This window comes from Muntiacus reevesi, chromosome 13 (genome assembly GCF_963930625.1).
Source record: "Muntiacus reevesi chromosome 13, mMunRee1.1, whole genome shotgun sequence".
Lineage (NCBI taxonomy): Eukaryota > Metazoa > Chordata > Mammalia > Artiodactyla > Cervidae > Muntiacus > Muntiacus reevesi.
In genome coordinates, this window is record NC_089261.1 from 59,811,143 (window position 1) to 59,832,237 (window position 21,095).

At 38.9% G+C, this 21,095-nt stretch overlaps 1 protein-coding gene across 1 annotated transcript in view; it reads left to right on the forward strand.

Moving 5' to 3' along the window:
• Positions 1-21,095, forward strand: part of EDNRA (endothelin receptor type A) — a 74,575-nt gene that overhangs the window by 36,946 nt on the left and 16,534 nt on the right. The window contains exons 3-4 of the mRNA XM_065904558.1: positions 3,161-3,288; positions 20,228-20,426. Of these exons, the coding sequence (XP_065760630.1) occupies positions 3,161-3,288; positions 20,228-20,426 (327 nt within the window). The remainder of the gene's footprint in view (positions 1-3,160; positions 3,289-20,227; positions 20,427-21,095) is intronic.

Consider the following 21,095-nt stretch of genomic DNA (forward strand, 5'->3'; position numbering starts at 1 on the left):
TCATAAAAGACTGCTGAGAGGTATTATTTCCATATGGTCTCACTTTTTTAAAAAATGGCATATGCTTTTATGTACAGAGGGAGTTTTCTGGAAGAAAACACACTTTATAATTAACTGTGACTGCCTTTGGGCAGGGAATTTAGAGTTCTTGAATAGAAGGGTGACTTCCTTTTCATTATATAAGTTTTTATACAGCTTAACTTTTGCAATTTTAAATACTGTATTTTCCATTTTATATGCTAGTAAATAACAGAAAGCGTGCATTTCCAGCAGCCTTTCTTAAGCTCCAAAATGACTCCTCTAAATAAGAGAAAAATAGGTGGGCTACACTCTATGTCTCTTTGCCTTCCTTTTGTACATGTTTTCCTGCTAAGGCAGAGTTGTCTGAAAGGGGTCTTTGAGTATAAACTTACTCCAACATTGGTTCCATGAAAGAGGTTAACAGGCAGATCCTACTTGAGATTGAGTAGGTAAGCTCATGCCAACCCACTCTAATATTCTTGCCTGGAGAATCCCATGGACAGAGGAGCCTGGTGGACTACAGTCCATAGGGTCACAGAAGAGCCGGACACAAGTTAGCGACTAAACAATAACAGTTCCATGGTGTTGGAGAAGACTCTTGAGAGTCCCTTGGACTGCAAGGAGATCCAACCAGTCCATCCTAAAGGAGATCAGTCCTGGGTGTTCACTGGAAGGACTGATGCTGAAGCTGAAACTCCAATACTTTGGCCACCTCGTGCAAGGAACTGACTCACTGGCAAAGACCCTGATGCTGGGAGGCATTGGGGGCAGGAGGAGAAGGGACGACAGAGGATGAGATGGCTGGATGGCATCACCGACTCAATGGACATGGGTTTGAGTAAACTCCAGGAGTTGGTGATGGACAGGGAGGCCTGGTGTGCTGCGGTTCATGGGGTCTCAAAGAGTTGGACACGACTGAGCGACTGAAATGAACTGAACTGAACTGATATCTCTCTCTTGAGCTCTTCCTTTACTGCTAACCCTAATTAAGAGTTTAAGTAAGCATTGTTGTCTCATGTTATTGTTGTGCTCAGTCGTATCTGACTCTTCACAACCCTATGGACTGTAGCCCTCCAGGCTCTTCAGCCCATAGAATTTTCCAGGCAAGAATCTGGAGTGGGTAGCCATTCCCTTCTCCTGGGGAATCTTCCCAACCCAGGGATCAAACCCAACTCTCCTATGTCACCTTCATTGGCAGGCAGATTCTTTACCATCAGCCCCACCTGGGAAGCCCAAAATCTTTTTCAGTTGAGATTGGAAGAGCCTGGAACCATGCGCTATAGGGTTTTCCAGATCATTTTCCTTAGCGCTTGTTACTTAAGACTTTCACAGGATTTCAGAGTCTCCCTTGTTAAAGCCAGAAACATCCTTTTCTCTTCTTGTTGGATGTATGAATTGGAAATTTTGTTCTCGTGGATTTCAGGATTTTCTGTCTCCAGGAATAAACCAACCATCCAACCATAACAGTTCAACTGTTTCAAACCTTATCCTATAACAGTTCCTACATGTTTAAATTATGTCTCTCTAGTCCTTTAGTGGAGAATTACTGTTGTGGAACAAAATACTAAACTCTCATCCTATAAAAAGTAATTTTCAGGTCTTCTTTTTAGGGGGTGATTCATTCCAGAAATAATGTTTTGTGTCTTTACTTGCATCAGGCATTAATAACTAGCAATCAGCAATGGTATAATTATTTTTTAGCTTCATGAGAACTGAAAGTGTTTAGGGAACTGCTTCTGTAAAGAGTTCACTGGTTGTCCTTAGACAAGAGTTTATATGGAAATTCTAAGAAGACACCAAGCAAGACCAGTAAGAATGAGAGGGAAAAGATATCTGAGACAGGACTGGATTGAAGGAAAAGGCCTTTCAGAAAACAATACAAAAAAAGGGAGGGAGGAAATATGTTTAAAAGTCATACAGGATCTTAGCCATAAAAAATATAATTATAGAGAGCCCTATGTTATTAAATTTTCAAAATGCATATGTTCTGATTTTGTATTTCTGGGGTAAGAGTTTCCCAACCTCTTTCCATGGACTCATATTAATGACCACACCAGCCATGAAATTAATCCTCGGTATGTTAGACATGGTAGAATAACATTGGAAGGTCAACTTAGAGTTAGTATGGCAATGGGTACTTTGAAAAAAAAGGAAATTTTGTCAGGTTAGCATGGTATTATTTCCTATTGAGTAGAGTAAGTTTAAGTTCTGAGTCACTAAGCAAACATTAGAAAGGAAATCAAGGCCATTTTTGCTCTTGAAAAGGCATCATATATTCAGTTGGGACTTCCTCCCTCCATTTACATAGCGGCACTGTTATTTAAGCCCATGCTTCTAGCCCATTCATCTAAGTAGATGAATAAGAATACCAGCAACTCACAGAGGACTTGTGTTCTTGCTATTTATCACAGCCACTAGAGGGTCATCACCCTCTCCTTAGAATTTCAAAAATTTCAGATTGTCAACCTGGAAGAATAGACATTCCTGCAAACACTACAAACAGGTCCCAGTAACCACATTTTCCTGTGTGATAAAGAGAGAAATCTGAGCCTAAACAAAGATAGGTCACTGGTGTCATACCTGCTGAGGCAAGGCAGCCTGTTAAGCACAGAGGAAACGGTGAGTTTCAAGTGATTTTAGGTGTTAGCCAGCTGGCAAAGCCAGTATATCCTAAACCACTTCATTTTCCCAGTATTCTCCATAACATCTTATTCAGAGCTTTGGCTGCTTGTCAGGAGTGAATATAATCTCCCAATGCCACTTGTTGAAAATGACTCATTTAACTCATGACTTTGTAAGAACTGCTCAAAGATGACTTCCTGCTTCTTGGTTAAACTGTCATCCAAACCCCCAAGTTTTGCTCCTCTGAAAAGTAGGCCGCGTGACCACTTCCTGTAAGAGCAAAGATTTATCTCTTGTTATTATATTTATCATTCTCCACATCTTTCAGGGTTAAAAAAACTTGCTGAAGCATTAAAATATGAAAAGATAATGATGATAATAATCTCCTGTTATCACTCCAACTGAAAAGTGTCATAAATGATAAAATTTACAAGTTTAGAACTGTGATTAGAAATGTGTGTCCAAATGTCCCATGCTGGCTCTGCCATTTATCTTACATGCTCTTTCCTTTTTTCAGCTGCTGGCTGGGCGCTGGCCTTTTGAACAAAATGACTTTGGCGTTTTCCTCTGCAAGTTGTTCCCCTTTTTGCAGAAGTCCTCAGTGGGGATCACCGTCCTTAATCTCTGCGCCCTAAGCGTTGACAGGTAATGTGGCTCTTTTGTTGGGATTGCTGCTGCTGCTGCTAAGTCGCTTCAGTCGTGTCTGACTCTGTGCGACCCCCTAGACGGCAGCCCACCAGGCTCCACCGTCCCCGGAATTCTCCAGGCAAGAACACTGGAGTGGGCTGCCATTTCCTTAGAGAAGTATTTTTCTCAGAAAGAAGAGAACTCAAGGAGTTTTGAGAGCAGATGCCCAGGACAGTGGTTCATTGGTTCCCAGGAATTAGACTATTGTCAATCTTGCTGTACTGTTCAGAATTACCTTCCACAGTTGCTGATTACTAGCCGTGTTTGGTTTAGGCCACCTGCACCTAGAGCATGTCGCCAGCTTTATCCATTTGACATCCTTATGGCAAAGAGAAGCCCAAGGAATATGTTAGATGGAATGAACTTTGGAAAAGGAAATTCTAGGACATCCAAACTCTGTAGTTTCAGTGGTAGATTTCTCATTGGAAAAAAAAAAAGATATGACTCAATTATATTTCTAAAGCTTGATTCCTTGAACAGAGTAATGAGTACTCAGAATTATATTCTAATCTATGCTTGAAAGCCTTCCTTAAAAGAGGACAATAGAAGTGCCCTTTCATCCAGCTCTGAAAAACCCATCAAGTGTCCCAAAGTCTTTCCAGAATTCTTCTCAAACATGGAGGTCAAGACTTCTTTAAAGAGGTCCTTCTAAATTCTATGAATTTCTAGAAGGTATTTTATATATCTTCTAATTTTTATAGTGGGAATTATTAAAAAATGAAATTAGGAACTCTGTGGTACTCTTTTATATTGAATACAGTCCTTTGAGGGCTTCTCAGATAGCTCTAGTGGTAAAGAACCCACCTGCCAATGCAGGAGACATAAGAAATATAGGTTCAATCCCTGGAGCAGGAAGACTCCCTGGAGGAGGACATGGCAACCCACTCCAATATTCTTGCCTGGAGAATCCCATGGACAGAGTAGCCTGGCGAGCTATGATCCATAGAGTCACAAAGAGTTGGACATGAGTAAAGCAACTTAGTAGGCATGTATAATCCTTAGCAAATGCTGTTTAATGGCCTATTTAACTGGTTTACCTACAATTTAGAGGAGGTCTTCATTTTTCCTTTCACATTCTAACAATCACTTTATCAGAGCACCCAAGTCCCATCAATATAGAAATAAAAGGCCCGATTTCTTAAAGAACAGTGTAAATGTTTACAGATATTCTGTTATGTATCATTTACAATTAGTTTTCAGGACCAAAACTTTTATTGTTAAACCATAAAGTTACTCATTCCATTGATAGTAGAAAATTAAAATGATATTCTTGTTATAAATGTATGGTTATAATAATTGTGAAACACTAAAAAAAAATTAGTGGTATTATTACAAATAAATTTATTGCTGAAATCAAAACAAAGAAAATTTCATTAGTATTTTAAGTTGCAGTAAGGTATTGACAAAAATTATAAACACAGCAATGGTAAACACAAAGATGATAAATAAAATCATGAATAATTAGGATTCGCAGTGATTGTTAGGAAAACCTGAGGTCTACAAAGGTTTCTTCTGCATCACATCAGATGTTAAAGACTGCTACATACGAATATTTACATACCGTAAGTAGTCACTGTATCACTTCCACTTAACAAATAATTGTTACTTGTGACCATGTCTGAAAATATGAGCAAGCAAATAATCTGGATTTTATTCACTAATGAGTTCTCACTCTGCCATTCCCACTCCTAGCACCCCAGTAACATCATTTTTAGATAATACAATACTTATGATATGTAAAATAATCATGACAATTTTTTTAAAAATTGTGTTTCCTATATGCAAATTCTTCCTAAATGTTATTCTTAAGTGTTATAAAGCTACAATTGTGAAACAATGTGGTATATACCTGTAAATACATTGACAAATCAGTGCAAGAAACAGAAACAGGTTTCAAAGTGTACAAGGATATAATAGGATATAATAGAGGCTGAAATCACTAAAATAAGTATACAATAATATAATAGAGGCTAGAATCACTGTGATTGTAATGGGAAAAGGAAAGATTCATCAACAAATAGTGCTATGTACCATCTGTGGAAAAAACATGCTAACAGCTTATCTTGTGCTACATATCAACAATATTAGTTACAATTATTCAGTTCAGTTCAGTTCAGTCACTCAGTCCTGTCTGACTCTTTGTGACCCCAAGGACTGCAGCACACCAGGCCTCCCTGTCCATCACAAACTCCCGGAGTTTACTCAAACTCATGTCCATCGAGTCGGTGATGCCACCCAGCCATCTCATCCTCTGTCGTCCCTTCTCCTCCTGCTTTCAATCTTTCCCAACATCAGGGTCTTTTCAAATGAGTTAGCTCTTCACATCAGATAGCCAAAGTATTGAAGCTTCAACTTCAACATCAGTCCTACCAATGAACACCCAGGAGTGATCTCCTTTAGGATGGTCTGGTTGCATCTCCTTGCAGTCCAAGGGACTCTCAAGAGTCTTCTCCAACACCACACTTCAAAAGCATCAACTCTTCGGCACTCAGCTTTCTTTATAGTCCAACTCTCATATTCATACATGACTACTGAAAAACCATAGCCTTGACTAGAAAGACCTTTGTTCACAATGTAATGTCTCTGCTTTTTAATAGGCTGTCTAGCTTGGTCATAACTTTTCTTCCAAGGAGTAAGTGTCTTTAAATTTCATGGCTGCAGTCACCATCTGCAGTGATTTTGAAGCCCAAAAAATAAAGTCTGCCACTGTTTCCACTGTTTCTCCATCTATTTGCCATGAAGTGATGGGACCAGATGCCATGATCTTAGTGTTCTGAATGTTGAGCTTTAAGCCAACTTTTGCACTCTCCTCTTTCGCTTTCATCAAGGGGCTCTTTAGTTCTTCACTTTCTGCCATAAGGGTGGTGTCATCTGCATATCTGAGGTTATTGATATTTCTCCCAGCAATCTTGATTCCAGTTTGTGCTTCTTCCAGCCCAGCATTTCTCATGATGTACTCTGCATATAAGTTAAATAAGCAGGGTGACAATATACAGCCTTGACAAACTCCTTTTCCTATTTGGAAAAAGTCTGTTGTTACAGTTATTACCATTTATTAAGTATTAGTATGTACCAGGCCCTGTTAAAAACACTTCCCAGAAATTATTTTATTTAATCCTTATAACACCTGTGATGGTGCTATAGTTATCCCCACTTTACAAATGAGGAAGCTGAAGTTGAAAGAGCTTAATAAAAGTCACTCAGCTACATACTTTTGGAGGCAGTGATCAAATAAAAGTAGTGTGTGTTCTTCAGCATGTATATTATCTATAGTGAAACAGATCACCAGCCCAGGTGGGATGCATGAGACAAGTGCTCGGGCCTGGTGCACTGGGAAGACCCAGAGGAATCGGGTGGAGAGGGAGGTGGGAAGGGGGATCAGGATGGGGAATACGTGTAACTCTATGGCTGATTCATATCAATGTATGACAAAACCCACTGAAATGTTGTGAAGTAATTAGCCTCCAACTAATTAAAAAAAACAAATAAATAAATTAAAAAAAAAAGTAGTGTGTGTTCTTAAACACTATGCTTAATCATGCAGAAACTCAAACCATCAAGCAGTAGAAGAAAATAAACCAGTATCTTTTTGGTCTCTAGAAAAGGAAGCGTTTTTAAACCTAAAAGGGATGGTAGAAAATCTGAGTAAAATTATAAATGCATTTTAGGACATAAAGTTTTAAAAGAAGATCAAACATTCATAAAATTAAAAACCAGATAAAGCAATAATCTGGGGAATATATTTACAGCAAAACTGCATGTTAATATTCTTGGTATTTAAAGAATCCATATAATTAGTAGTTAAAATCTTAATACTTTCATATTAAAAGGCATGAGTATAAAAATCGCCAAAGAAAAAATTAAAATGACTAACATTAGTCATTAATGTGAATAATGTTCATGTAATCAGAGAAGTTCTTATTGAAAAGCATACTTCTCTGGTAATGATAGAAACTTGAACAGCCGCTCCGGATAGTAAAGTCCTACAAATGCTTTTGCCTTCTTTTTCTAATTCATTTACTTATTGACTGTGCTAGGTCTTTGTTGCTGTATGCAGGCTTCTCTTCTTGCTGAGCACAGGCTCTGGGGCACTCAGACTTCAGTAGTTGCAATTCCCAAGCTCTGGAGCACAGGCTCAGTAGTTGTGGCTCACAGGCTTAGTTGCTCCAAATGGATTTTCATCCATTGAGCCATTTGGGAAACCCTACCTTTGCCTTCTGACCCAATAATTACAATTTTTAGAATAAATCCTATGGAAATGATCCAAAATTTGAACAAAGAAATTAGGTACATATACAAGATAATTTACAGAAAATGTTGAAAGCAACATTTTAGGGAAAAGGATAGGGATGTTAAATGCAATTTAAATTTGTAGGTTTATGAATATAAAATTTCTTGAAAGTAATATGATCAATATTACTGGTAGTTATGTCAAGGGATAGACTAATGGGTTTTCATCATATTATTAGTAGTTGTTCTATTAATACAAGTAGAAAAAAGTTCTGAAAGTTTATTTAGTTTTATTATCTGTGACCAGTTTTCCTTATTTACTTCATGGTATTCTTTACATTTTATTTTTCTCATTTGTCCAACTCATTCCTATGACTTTTATTTTATATTAACACTAATTTCCTATGACTCTAGCTCTAAAACACAAATATATATAGGCCTTGTGTGGAGAAATACATGTACATACCCAGCTCAGAGTTATTTCCACGCCTACACTTGCCTTTACAAAAGCACCATCAAATTTGGGAAAATAACATTTTATTTTAAAAATTACTTTTTATTTAGAAAATTTCCCAAATTTTAGGTAAAAACTAGGATGATAACAAGTTTTAGTAAAGAGACACTCAGTGTTCTAAGAAAACTGCACCTCTGAGGAAACATCTAACCAATTCCAGAAAAGAACAGCCTATGACACAAGAATGAGAAGCAGGAGAAGGAAGACAAGGAAGATGCTTGACTCCTATAAATAGTAAAACCTTTTTGAAGGCAGCTGGGTATAATCCTCTGAGAAGAGAGGGATTGATGAAAAGAGAGACCAAGGAGAGAAAAGAATTTGCTTGGTTTGATAAGAAATATAGGCAACTTTTCATCTCTACAGTATATTTTCATGTGACAAAATTTACTATATGTGCTCTAAATAGTGTTATGTGCTATAGTTTAGTGGTCCCTTTTGCAGTTCATATGAATCTTAATATAGAAAATATAAAATTTTTTCTTGGGACTTTCTTGGCAGTTGGGTTCAATTCCTGGTCAGGGAACTAAGATCCCACATGCCATGAGTCACAGCCACACACACACACACAAAAGAAAAGTATGAAAATTAATTTTTTTCTTGATTGAAAAATATTTTAGGGTACTTATTCCTCAGTGATATACCATATCATGAATTATCCCTAGATGGAGAAGCATAAGTCATCATTTAGTTCAACAGAACAATTGGAGAGAAGAATATGAGGTACAGACATGAAGAATCAGGCCTGGCTGCTGCTTTAGAGTTTCAGTGGTTGTGAAGATACGGACATGGGAACCAGGAAGAATGAAATGCACAAGGGAAATAGTCATGCAATGGGATTCCCCAAAGTCCTAAGTCATCAAAAACTTCCAATTCCTTCCTTATTTCATGTTGCTTTTCCCCCTCTCAGGGGACAATATTGCTTCAGTATCCCCAGTATAAACCCTCCCTGAAAAAAGAAAATTACCCTACCTGTAGATAGGAGGAAGAAGGGAACGGGGAGGAGAAGATGGGAGGAGGAAATGGAAGGACTGGGTCATAGACTCCTATTTCTGGTGTAGGTTCACCTCAACCATACCCTGTCCTCCCCTAACTCGTGCAGGGAGAAAAATTAACTCAGTGGTTCAATCACAAGTTTTCAGTTATGTATCAAATAAAATGTCCTTGGTTTGAAAAAAAGAAAGAAAAAAGAATGCCAAGCATCTCTTTCATTAGGCTTGCTCTCAGTTTTTTGTTTGTTTTTTATTTTACTTTGTTTGGCTTCATCAGATCTTATTTGCAACATGAGGGATCTTTAGTTTCAGCATGGGAACACTTGAGTGTGGCATTGGGATACAGCTCCCTGACCGGGGGTCCAGCTGGGACCCCCTGCACTGGGGGCGTGGTGTCTCAGCCACTGGACCACCAGGGAAGTCCCCAGTCTCGGTTTTAGATCAAGGAGATGAACCGTTTTAAAATTCCACTTTCTCAAAAATCTGCCTTAATCCAGATTTTTCCCTGGTAATCAATTCACCATCCTGTGTTCCTCAGTCCTTTCTTTATAAATTATTGCATTTCACTTGGTACTGACTCAACTTTGAGATCTGTATGGAAGGAATCTTTTTTGACATTTTTATTTCAAAAGCTTTCACACTGTAAAATGAATCATTCATACTTGATTCCTGAAGATTAGATACCATTTGCTTTGAATCTTGATTCGGTTGCATTATATTCTACTAAAAATAAGAAAATTTCTTCCTTAAAAAAAAAAGCAAACAGTAAAAAGAGGGAAATTGGATTCTGTTACGAAACAATTTGCAATTTGAGAATCTCTGCTTTCCTTTTATGAGCTGAATCAAATTATGTCCCAGGAAGAGTCTGTGATTTATATATATATATATATATATATATATATGTATATGTGGCTTTTGAGGTAAAATAATGGGAGTGACTGGGCTCAGTAATAAAGAATCCACCTGAAAAGGAGGAGATGCGGGTTTGATCCCTGGGTCAGGTAGATGCCCTGGAGAAGGAAATGGCAATCCACTCCAGTGTACTTGCCAGGATAATCCCACGAACAGAGGAGTCTGGCGAGCTACAGTCCATGGAGTTGCAAGGAGTTGGACACCACTTATCAACTAAACAACAATTCATCCAAGCTCTATACGATATATTACTTCATTGATAGCTTAGTGAATACTAATACTGCAGAATCCAAAAAAAAAAAAGGCCTACCTTGCACAATCTAGGTGTTTGGTTTTGGGGTTGTTCTTTTTAATATTTGTTTATTTATTTGGCTGTCCAGGTCTTAGTTGCTGCATGTGGGATGGATGAGGGATCAGAACTGGGCCCCCTGCATTGGGGGTGCAGAGTCTCAGCTTCTGGAACACCAGGGAAACCCCCTCCCTAGAGATTTTTTTTTATCTAAATAAGGTAAACAAAACAGAGAAAGCTCATCACTTATGCCAGCCATTACCAATAATTTGAATAAGTATTCTTACATGCTTTAAGTGGCAAGCATTCTATGTTACTTTGTTTCAGGGGAAAAGGAGGGGCAGGGATTGGAAAGAGGAATTCAATGCTATTCTTTGTAAGGTTAACAGTTGCGTTTAAAGTGGGAAATGATGGGGGTCAGACCAGTAAAGAGGTCTGGTTACAGCTCCAAATGGTAGTTAAAAGCTGCCTGGGAAAGGAAGCTATAAAAAGATAAAACTCCTTTAACAACTACTCCAGATGATGTGTAATTAGATACCTGGGAAAGTTGCAAGGATCCATTAATAAGGCAACTTTGATTGATTTGCGTCAGTTCCTCATCCCTCTTTTCAAGTAGTTATGCAGTGGATTCTGTGATAGTCTCAAAGATTGACCATAACTCAAGAAGCATGGAAGTGACTTCCTAAAACACTTCACTTTTACTTAGACTTGGTCTTGGCGTCTCTTTTCTTCTCCTGTGTTTTGATTTTCCTTTCACCCTGCATGTAGTGGGTTTCCCTGCTGACTCCTAGGAAGTCGTAAAGAATCCGCCTACCAGTGCAGATGTAGGTTTGATTCTTGGGTCAAGAATATTTCCTGGAGAAGGAAATGGCAACCCACTCGGTACTCTTGCCTGGGAAACCCCATGGAGAGAGGAACCTGGCCGGCTGCAGTCCATGGGGTTGCAAAGAGTTGAACACGACTTAGGGACTAAATGACTAAACAACAAAAACCGTGTGTGCTGCAGCTCAGGATCTCATTTTGGACTCTGCTCCCCATTGCAGAGTTTTTCACTCTTTTAATTCTGTTGTCAAGATCAGGTGACTGGTTAGTCTTGCTGCCTCATTTTTCTTTGGTAAGAAACTACCCCAAAGCTGAGTGGTTTAGAACAACCATCATTTTCTTACAATCTGACTGTGTTGTGGGGCAGAAATTGGGGCAGGTCTTCCACTTCTTGTTACTCTGACTGGGGTCTCCTGGTGGATTTCAGGTGGCTCCTGAGCTTGTTTCATGGTTCCAAGACTCACATGACTGGCCCTTTGATAAGAACAACTAGACACGTGAGCTCAGCAGAGCGCATCTCCCTCTCCACCAGCCCAGGGCTGCTCAACACTGCTCCAGCCAGCTCGGAGCTCCAGGGTACAACCTGCTGCTCCGTGGAGGGGACAGGTGTGAAACTGAAAAAGCTTGATTCCAGCTGTGCTCAACTGGTCCAAGCAGCCACAGACCAGTCCAGACGACACACCCCACCAAAGAAGTGTCCAAATATCTGCAGCTAGATTCCACATGTATTCATTAATATACAATATTTGTTTTTTTCTTTCTGACTTGCTTCACTCTGTACAACACAGATAAGCCTATTTACAAAGCTGAAATAAGAGACACAGAAGCAGAAAACAAATGTATGGACGCCAAGGAGGAGGGGATGGAGGGATGGGATGAGTTGGGAGATTGGGATTGACATTATACACTATTGATACTATGTATAAAATAGATAACTAGTGAGAACATGCTGTATAGCACATGGAACTCAACTCAGTGCTCTGTGATGATCCAAAAAAGAGTGGAGATATATATATGCATATAGCTAATTCACTTTGCTGTACAATAGTAACTAACAAAACATTGTAAAGGAATTATACTCCAATAAAAATTGAATAATATATATATATACATATCTGCAACTGTCTTTTTGTTTTTTAATTTTATTGATTTATTTTTTCTTTTTGTTGTTAAAGTATAGTTGATTTATAACATTGTGTTAGTTTCTGGTGTATAGCAAGGTAATTCAGTTTTACATATGTAAGCATTATTCTTTTTCAGATTTTTTCCATTATATGTCATTATATGATATTGAATATGGCTCCCTGTGCCATATTCAAGAGTAGTTCCCTTGCTGTGTATCTATTTTATATATAGTAGTGTATAACTGCCAATCCCAAACTCCTACTAAATTATCCCTCCCCCCTTCCCCTTTGATAACCATAAATTTGTTTTCTTTGTCTGCGAGTCTGTTTCTGTCTTTATATAAAGTCATTTGTATCATTATCTTTAGATTCAATATGTAAATCACATCATACAATATTTGTTTTTCTCTGACTTCACTGAGGATGGTAATCTCTGGGTCCATCCATGTTGCTTCAAATGGCATTATTCATTCTTCTGCAACTATCTTTTAATCCATCTCACCTGGCTTCTCTGTAACATTCTTTCTGCTGCTGTGTTGCCCCCAAACCTCTGCATGGCAATTAGTTTGCCAATCACATAGGAGACACAAATCATAAAAAAGTGTTACAAATAGTCATATTTGTTGCTAATTAATGATGCACATAAAGATGTAAGTGCTATTTTGCCTTATGAAAGTGGCAAAATTGAAGAAAAATAAATTCTAATGAAGGGAAGCATTGGCAGGCACTTAGTAGAAACATTTTTAAACGTACTTAAGTTATTTTTTCATTCCTTTGATTCAGTCACCTCAGTTAAGATTATTAACCCAGGAAAATCACTCAAAAAACCTGTATATGCAAACATAGTTATAGACATGTTTTTTACAGCCTTGGAACACTGGAAATAATGTAATCATAGGAGGAAGATTTAGGTAAATTTTATCAATATCTTGTTATACTGTGTAGCCATAAAATTAATAAATGCCATTCCTGTGTAGAAACATTAAAAAGTGAATACAAATCTGTAGCAAAATTGACAAGATTATAATATATATTCAGATCATACTTATGAGAACAGAAATGGGCAAAGGATAAGGAGAAATGAAAATAGATTTTGCTGAAGTGATCCTTTGAATTTAAGTTTTCTTTTACATTGTTCATTAAATAATATTTACTTTTATTTCCCAGATCATAAAGATTCAAAAACATGTATTAAATAACTCTAGCCTTGAAAACATGTATAATAACTATTTATAGACATACACAGTAGCACACATATTTTACATAAATATAACATGTAATTTATTCTTTTATTTTGCATGCCACATGACAGGGTTCAAGGTGGGGTCATGGGAAAAGACTGCCCTGGAACTTGGCAGACCAGAGCCCTAGGCCAGGCGCCCCATACTCACTGATGGCCAGGCAGAGGACTTGCTTCCACACCCAGAACACAAAGAAAGAAAGGTCAGAACAGGTTCCCAACCAGAGCACAAAGGGAGGAAGATCAGCCCAGAGTTCCCTCTTGGTTTTAAATTATTTCATTTTAGGATTCTAACAGTATTAGCTGTTTATCTGTTGCCTAATTCAAGTCTGACTTGAAAAATAAGAACACTTTGGGATTGTAAATTGGCTTTGCCCAGTAAAGCCAAATGCATGGTAAGGAAACAAACAAAGATGCTTAATTCAACAGGTATTTATTTGGCATCTACTGATGTAGGTCTTGTGACCAACACACAAGATGTCTGTCCTAAAGAGATTATATTCTTAAGGAAGAAGTAGACAGAGAGAGTAAGCAAAATAAATAAGTAAAATATTGGGTTGCTGGCAAAAGTGTTTGTTTGGGTTTTTCTGTAACATCTCATAGAAAAACCTGAACAAACTTTGTGGCCAACCCAGAATTTGATTGGTCCCCTAGTAATAAGTCCTATGGAGAAAAATCATCAGGCTGACTGGGACAGGGGGGTCTGCAGGGGAAGCTGGCAGTTCAAATAGGGTGTTGAGGGAAAGCCTCTGTTAGAAGACACCATTGTGTGAAGACCAGAGGGAAGTGAAGAGGCCAGTCTACGGACACCTGCAGGCATTCCTGTTGCCATAGGAACCACCAGGGGATTTGAGCAGAAGGGTGACATGATGGACCTGCATTTTAACAGGTTCCTCTGGTTCCTGTATTTAGGGCAGACCACAGGAGGGCAAAGGGGACACAGGGAGATCAGTTAGGAAGTTATTACAATCATCTAAGTGAATGGTAACTGGCAAAACGGTGAGAAATGGTTACTTCTGAATATATTTTGCAGGACAAGTTTGCAATGTTTACTAGAGAACTAAATGTTGGGGGTGAGATGAATTGGGAGTTTGGGATTGACATTTATACACTATTGATACTATGTGTAAAATAGATAACTAATGATATAAAATAGATAACTTTTGGCAGAAAGTGAAGAACTAAAGAGCCTCTTGATGAAAGTGAAAGAGGAGAGTGCAAAAGTTGGCTTAAAGCTCAACATTCAGAAAACTAAGGTCATGGCATCTGGTCCCATCACTTCATGGGAAATAGATGGGGAAACAGTGGATACAGTGGCAGACTTTATTTTGGGGGGCTCCAGAATCACTGCAGATGGTGATTGCAGCCATGAAATTTAAAGACACTCCTTGGCAGGAAAGTTATGACCAACCTAGACAGCATATTAAAAAACAGAGACATTACTTTGCCAACAAAGGTCCGTCTAGTCAAGGCTGTGGTTTTTCCAGTAGTCATGTATGGATGTGAAAGTTGGACTATAAAGAAAGCTGAGTGCCGAAGAATTGATGCTTTTGAACTGTGGTGTTGGAGAAGACTCTTGAGAGTCCCTTGGACTGCAAGGAGATCCAACCAGTCCATCCTAAGGGAGATTAGTCCTGGGTGTTCACTGGAAGGACTGATGCTGAAGCTGAAACTCCAATACTTTGGTCATCTCATGCGAAGAGCTGACTCTTTGGAAAAGACCCTGATGCTGGGAGAGATTGGGGGCAGGAGGAGAAGGGGATGACAGAGGAAGAGATGGCTGGATGGCATCACCGACTCAATGGACATGAGTTTTAGTAGACTCCAGGAGTTGGTGATGGACAGGGAGGCCTGGCGTGCTGCGGTTCATGGGGTCGCAAAGAGTCGGACACGACTGAGCAACTGGACTGAATGGGAACTGACCATGTAGCACGGGGAGCTCTACTCAGTGCTCTGTGTGACTTAAATGGGGAGGAAATCCGAAAAAGAGGGGATGTATGTTTACCTACAGCTGATTTACCATGCTGTAAAGCAGAAACTAACACAGCATTGTAAAGCAACTGTCAGCTCGTTCAGTCGTGTCCCCATGGACTGCAGCACGCCAGGCCTCCCTGTCCATCACCAGCTCCCAGAGCTTACTCAAACTCATGTCCATCAAGTCACTGATGCCATCCAGCCATCTCATCCTCTGTCATCCCCTTCTCCTCTTGCCTTCATTCTTTCTCAGCATCAGGGTCTTTTCATGAGTCAGTTCTTTGCATCAGGTGGCCAAAGTATTGGAGTTTCAGCTTCAGCATCAGTCCTTCCAATGAATATTCAGGACTGATTTCCTTCAGAATTGACTTGTTTGATCTCCTTGCAGTCCGAGGGACTCTCAAGAGTCTTCTCCAACCCCACAGCTCAAAAGCATCAATTCTTCGGCACTCAGCTTTTTTTATAGTCCAACTCTCATCCATACATATATGATGCATACATACATACATACATATAGTCATTCATACATGACCACTGGAAAAGCCATAGCTTTGACTAGATGGACCTTTGTTGGCAAAGTAATGTCTCTGCTTTTTAATAGGCTGTCTAGGCTGGTCATAGCTTTTCTTCCAAGGAGCAGGCTTCTTTTAATTTCATGGCTGCCATCACCATCTGCAGTGCTTTTGGAGCCCAAGAAAATAAAGTCTGTCACTGTTTCCAGCAAGCAACTATACTCCAATAAATTTAATTTTAAAATAAAACTGGATATGCAGTGGAAGATAAAAAGAGGAGTGAAGGTTAAGTTCAAGGTTTGTGGGTCTGAGATGGTAAAAACTGGAGAGAGGGCAAGGAAAGGGGCAAGGAAGAAAGCCAGGAGCCTGGTTTGGGTGAGTTTCACTGCCTGTTAGATATCCAAGTGGAGATCCCAAGCAGGTAGGTGGATATACAATTCTAGAGTTAGAGGTGCAGTTCTAAGTTAGAGTTACAAATCTGAGAATTAATTATCAGCATATAGTTTAAATGATACTAAAGCCATGAGAATAGATGAGATTACTGTTATGTGTTATGTTTTTCTCTTCAGATAGAAATCATTTTTGGAACATCCAGTATTTCTTATTGTCCACATCTTTCTCTAACTCTATCATCACAAATGATTATTTGTAATTGCTTTTGTTTTCTCAGGAAACAAGATCAGTGTGATTAAAAATGGAAAACATTCTAGTTCTCAGTCCTGCAGGTTAAGGAAGGAGCAGACTGATTATGAATCATTCGCTCAACTAGATACGAAAACTTACTTCTACTTATTTTTAAATGTTGACTTTACATTGGATTATAGATCTGTAATATTCTGGGAACTCACTGGCACATTACAAAATGAAGCTGCTCTGTGAATATATTCATCATTAGAACATGTAGACCACATTTTCTTACTAAACCACCTTCCATCTCCAATCCTGCCTAAGAAATCTGGCTTTCTGACTCTCTTAAGAGATAAAGGGTTTTATTTACATCACCTTTCCTGATAAGAAAAAGGGAGAAGAAATAGATAAAATTTATCAGCAGCCTGGGGATATAGACATCCCGTCTCCATTCCTTTTAGCTTTTACTGGACATCAGCCTGCCAGTCTAATAAGGCAGCAAAATCAACAGAAGTAGAAATCAAAATATATTGCAGTCTTTACTCCACTGGTAATAGCCATAAATTTTAAAATGTAACGTTGGCTATATCGTAAAAGGATTTTCTTGGTCTGTTTGCATAGCTGTATTTTATTCCATTGTGGACTAGTCTCAACTTTTTCAGAGAGTCTCACTATACACCAATCTTATTTGCCCTAAAAGTCTTTTGCAAAACATTTCTCCAGCAAATTGAGCTATGTATATGTCACGTGGCATCATTGTGTGTACCAAAACTATAGGTTCTAATCTATAGTGAAGAACAAGGTAGCATAATTCCTAGGAGTTATGTTTTCACACATGTACTTTCTAGATGTACTGAGACAGAACACTAACTGTAAGTGATGAAGGGCTCATTTCAGTGGTGATGAGTATTTTGTATCTTGCCTGGGTGTTGCTGACTAATCCTTCCAGTTAAGTTGCCTGGCCTGCAAACCCATGTGCACCTGTCTCCAATGCCTTGGTCTGTTTCACAGCTTTCTTTTGGCAGTATCTAATGAAAGCTATAAAAAGAGAATGTTTCCTTTCCATTACAACAGCAGCAAAAATTTCGAGAATGAAGCCACAAAAATACTGTACCACATCCCAGATCCTTTCTTAACTGTAAATCTGAAAGCAGCACCATACCATCACAACAGGTCAAAGAGCAGAGTTTCTAAAACCAAACTTTCTTTATACTTAACATTTAAATGTGATTATTATCATAAAATATTAAGGTAAGAAGTAAGGCAAACACAATTTCTTAATGCCAGTTGGTGTTTTGGTTTGCAAAATTGTTCAGTTACATTTATATCCCGTGCTTCTATATGAGCCATTCTTTTTTATATTAAATTATAAACCCTAAAGATTAGGAACCAAGGTATATTTAGTTCAGTTTTACATAGTCTGGCACCAGGCCACATGGGAGAACTATAGTTATTCTTTTACATTTTAAAGTATTATGATTTTGTTGTTGTTCAGTTGCTCAACCATGTCCAACTCTTTGCAACTCCATGGACTGTAGCACGCCAGGCTTCCCTGTCCTTCACCATCTCCCAGAGTTTGCTCAAACTCATGTCCATTGAGTGAGTGATGCCATCCAACCATCTTGTCCTCTGTCATCCCCTTCTCCTCCTGCATTCAATCTTTCCCAGCATCAAGGTCTTTTCTAATGAGTCAGTTCTTCGCATCAGGTGACCAAAGTATTGAGCTTCAGTTTCAGCATCAGTCCTGATGAAAGTCAGGATTGATTTCCTTTAGGATTGACTGGTTGGATCTCCCTGCAGTCCAAGGGACTCTCAAGAGTCTTCTCCAGCATCACTGCTCAAAAACATCAATTCTTCGGTGCTCAATCCACTTTATGGTTCAACTCTCACATCCATACATAATTACTGGAAAAACATAGCTTTCACAATATGGACCTTTGACAGCAAAGTAATGTCTCTGATTTTTAATATGCTGTCTGGGTTTGTCATAACTTTTCTTCCTAGGAGCAAGAATCTTTTAATCTTGTGGCTGTGGTCACCATCTGCAGTGATTTTGGGTCCCAAGAAAATAAAGTCTGTCACTGTTTCCATTGTTTTCCCATCTATTTGCCATGAAGTGATGGGACCAGATGCTATAGTCTTAGTTTTTTGAATGTTGAGTTTTAAACCAGCTTCTTCACTCTCCTCTTTCACCTTCATCAAGAGGCTCTTTAGTTCTCTTTGCTTTCTGCCATAAGGGTGGTGTCATCTGCATATCTGAGGTTATTGATATTGCTCCCAGCAATCTTGATTCCAGCTTGTGTTTCATCCAGCCCAGCATTTCACTCGATGTACTCTCCACAGAAGTTAAATTAGCAGGGTGACAATGTAGAGCCTTGATGTACTCCTTTCCCAATTTTGAACCCGTTCCAAAAGTTCCAAAGAATAGCATGGAAAGATAAGAAACCCTTCTTCAGTGATCAATGCAAAGAAATAGAGGAAAACAATAGAATGGGAAAGACTAGAGATCTCTTCAAGAAAATTAGAGATACCAAGGGAACATTTCATGCAAAGATGGGCACAATAAAAGACAAAAACAGTATGGACCTAACAAAAGCAGAAAATGTTAAGAAGAGGTGACAAGAATACACAGAAGAACTATATAAAAAAGATCTTAATGACCTAGATAGCCACGACAGTGTGATCACCCACCTACAGCCAGACATCTTGGAGTGCAAAGTCAAGTGGGCCTTAGGAAGCATCACTACAAACAAAGCTAGTGGAGGTGATGGAATTCCAACTGAGATATTTCAAATCCTAAAAGATGATGCTGTTAAAGTGCTGCACTCAGTATGCCAGCAAATTTGGAAAACTCGGCAGTGGCCACAGGACTGGAAAAGGTCAGTTTTCATTCCAATTCCAAAGAAAGGCAATGCCAAAGAATGTTCAAACTACCGCATAATTGCACTCATTTCACATGCTAGCAAAGTAATCTCAAAATTCCCCTAGCAAGGCTTCAACATACATGAACTAAGAACTTCCAGGTGTTCAAACTGGATTTAGAAAAGGCAGAGGAACCAGAGATCAAATTGCCAACACCCGTTGTCTCATCAAAAAAGCAAGAGAATTCCAGAAAAACATCTACTTCTGCTTCATTGACTACACTAAAGTGTAATGATTAGAAATATTTATTTACTAAAATGGCCACCCACTGTAACCATAATTTGGAGGTCGAAGAAGGGAGAAAACAATGGAATATCTATGGTCATGATTCACTTAAAGATATCTAGATCCACTTCATATATAATATTTCAAGTTTTTTTTAAATATAGAAACAGAAATGAGATATTACCATAAGTACCAGCAGTTTTCACTACTCAATTTTTCCCACAGCTTAAAAAACATAGCACGCTTATCTTAGTGACCACATGCTAAACTCTCACGAGATTTCACTAAACCCCAAGTGAAGATCTCAGACGCAGGCCTGCCAGCCAGTTGAACCCCCAAACGAGTGGAACTTTTAATGGTCCCAACTGTTTTTCACACACAGAAAATTCCTAAAAAGTCTTGGTCAGTGGCCAGTGGAAGGATTTTCCAACATTTATTAACAGAATTTTTATTGAATTGAAATAACAAAATTTCCTAACAACTTGGTTCCGTCACTCTCCTCTTTCTTTTTTCCCAGGTACAGAGCAGTTGCCTCCTGGAGTCGTGTTCAGGGAATTGGGATTCCCTTGGTCACAGCCATTGAGATTGTCTCCATCTGGATCCTTTCTTTTATCTTGGCCATCCCTGAAGCCATCGGCTTCGTCATGGTACCTTTTGAATACAAGGGTGCGCAGCACAGAACCTGTATGCTCAATGCCACGTCAAGATTCATGGAGGTATGAATAGTCTAAAGGAAATTAAGTGGGGAGTGGGAGAGGCCGTCGCTTACCATCACCAAGACTTGATGTCACTACAGTGCCGAGTGTGACTGACTGTGCTGTGTGCTGTGTGTGCTGAGTCACTCAGTCATAGCTGCCTCTCTGCAACCCCGTGGACGATAGCCCGCCAGGCTCCTCTGTCCATGGGGTTTTCCAAGCAAGAATACTAGAGTGGGTAGCATTCCCTTCTCCACGGAATCTTCCCAACCCAGGGATCGAACCCAGGACTCCTGCATTGCAGGTGCAATTTTTACTCTCTGAACCACCAGGGAAGCCTGGTTTACTCTGTTAGTTCAGTCAAATTCAGTAAGTTCCTACAAATGAGCCTTCAAGTTGTGAACTTCCAGAGATGTGAACATGGGCCTGTATGCCAGCTGTCACACTGTACTACTGTGCTTTTCCAAGATACTACACTGTAAGATTAAAAACATTTTCTTTATATTTGTTTTTTATATATCATTTGTTGTTTTTATGTATTATTTGTGTGAAAAGGACAATAAACCTATTACAGTCCAGTACTATATAACTTATTGTGTTAGTTCGGTACCTAGGCTGATTTTGTTGGGCTAATGAACAAACTGGATTTATGAACGCTCTTGTAGAATGTAATTCATTCATATGTAGGAG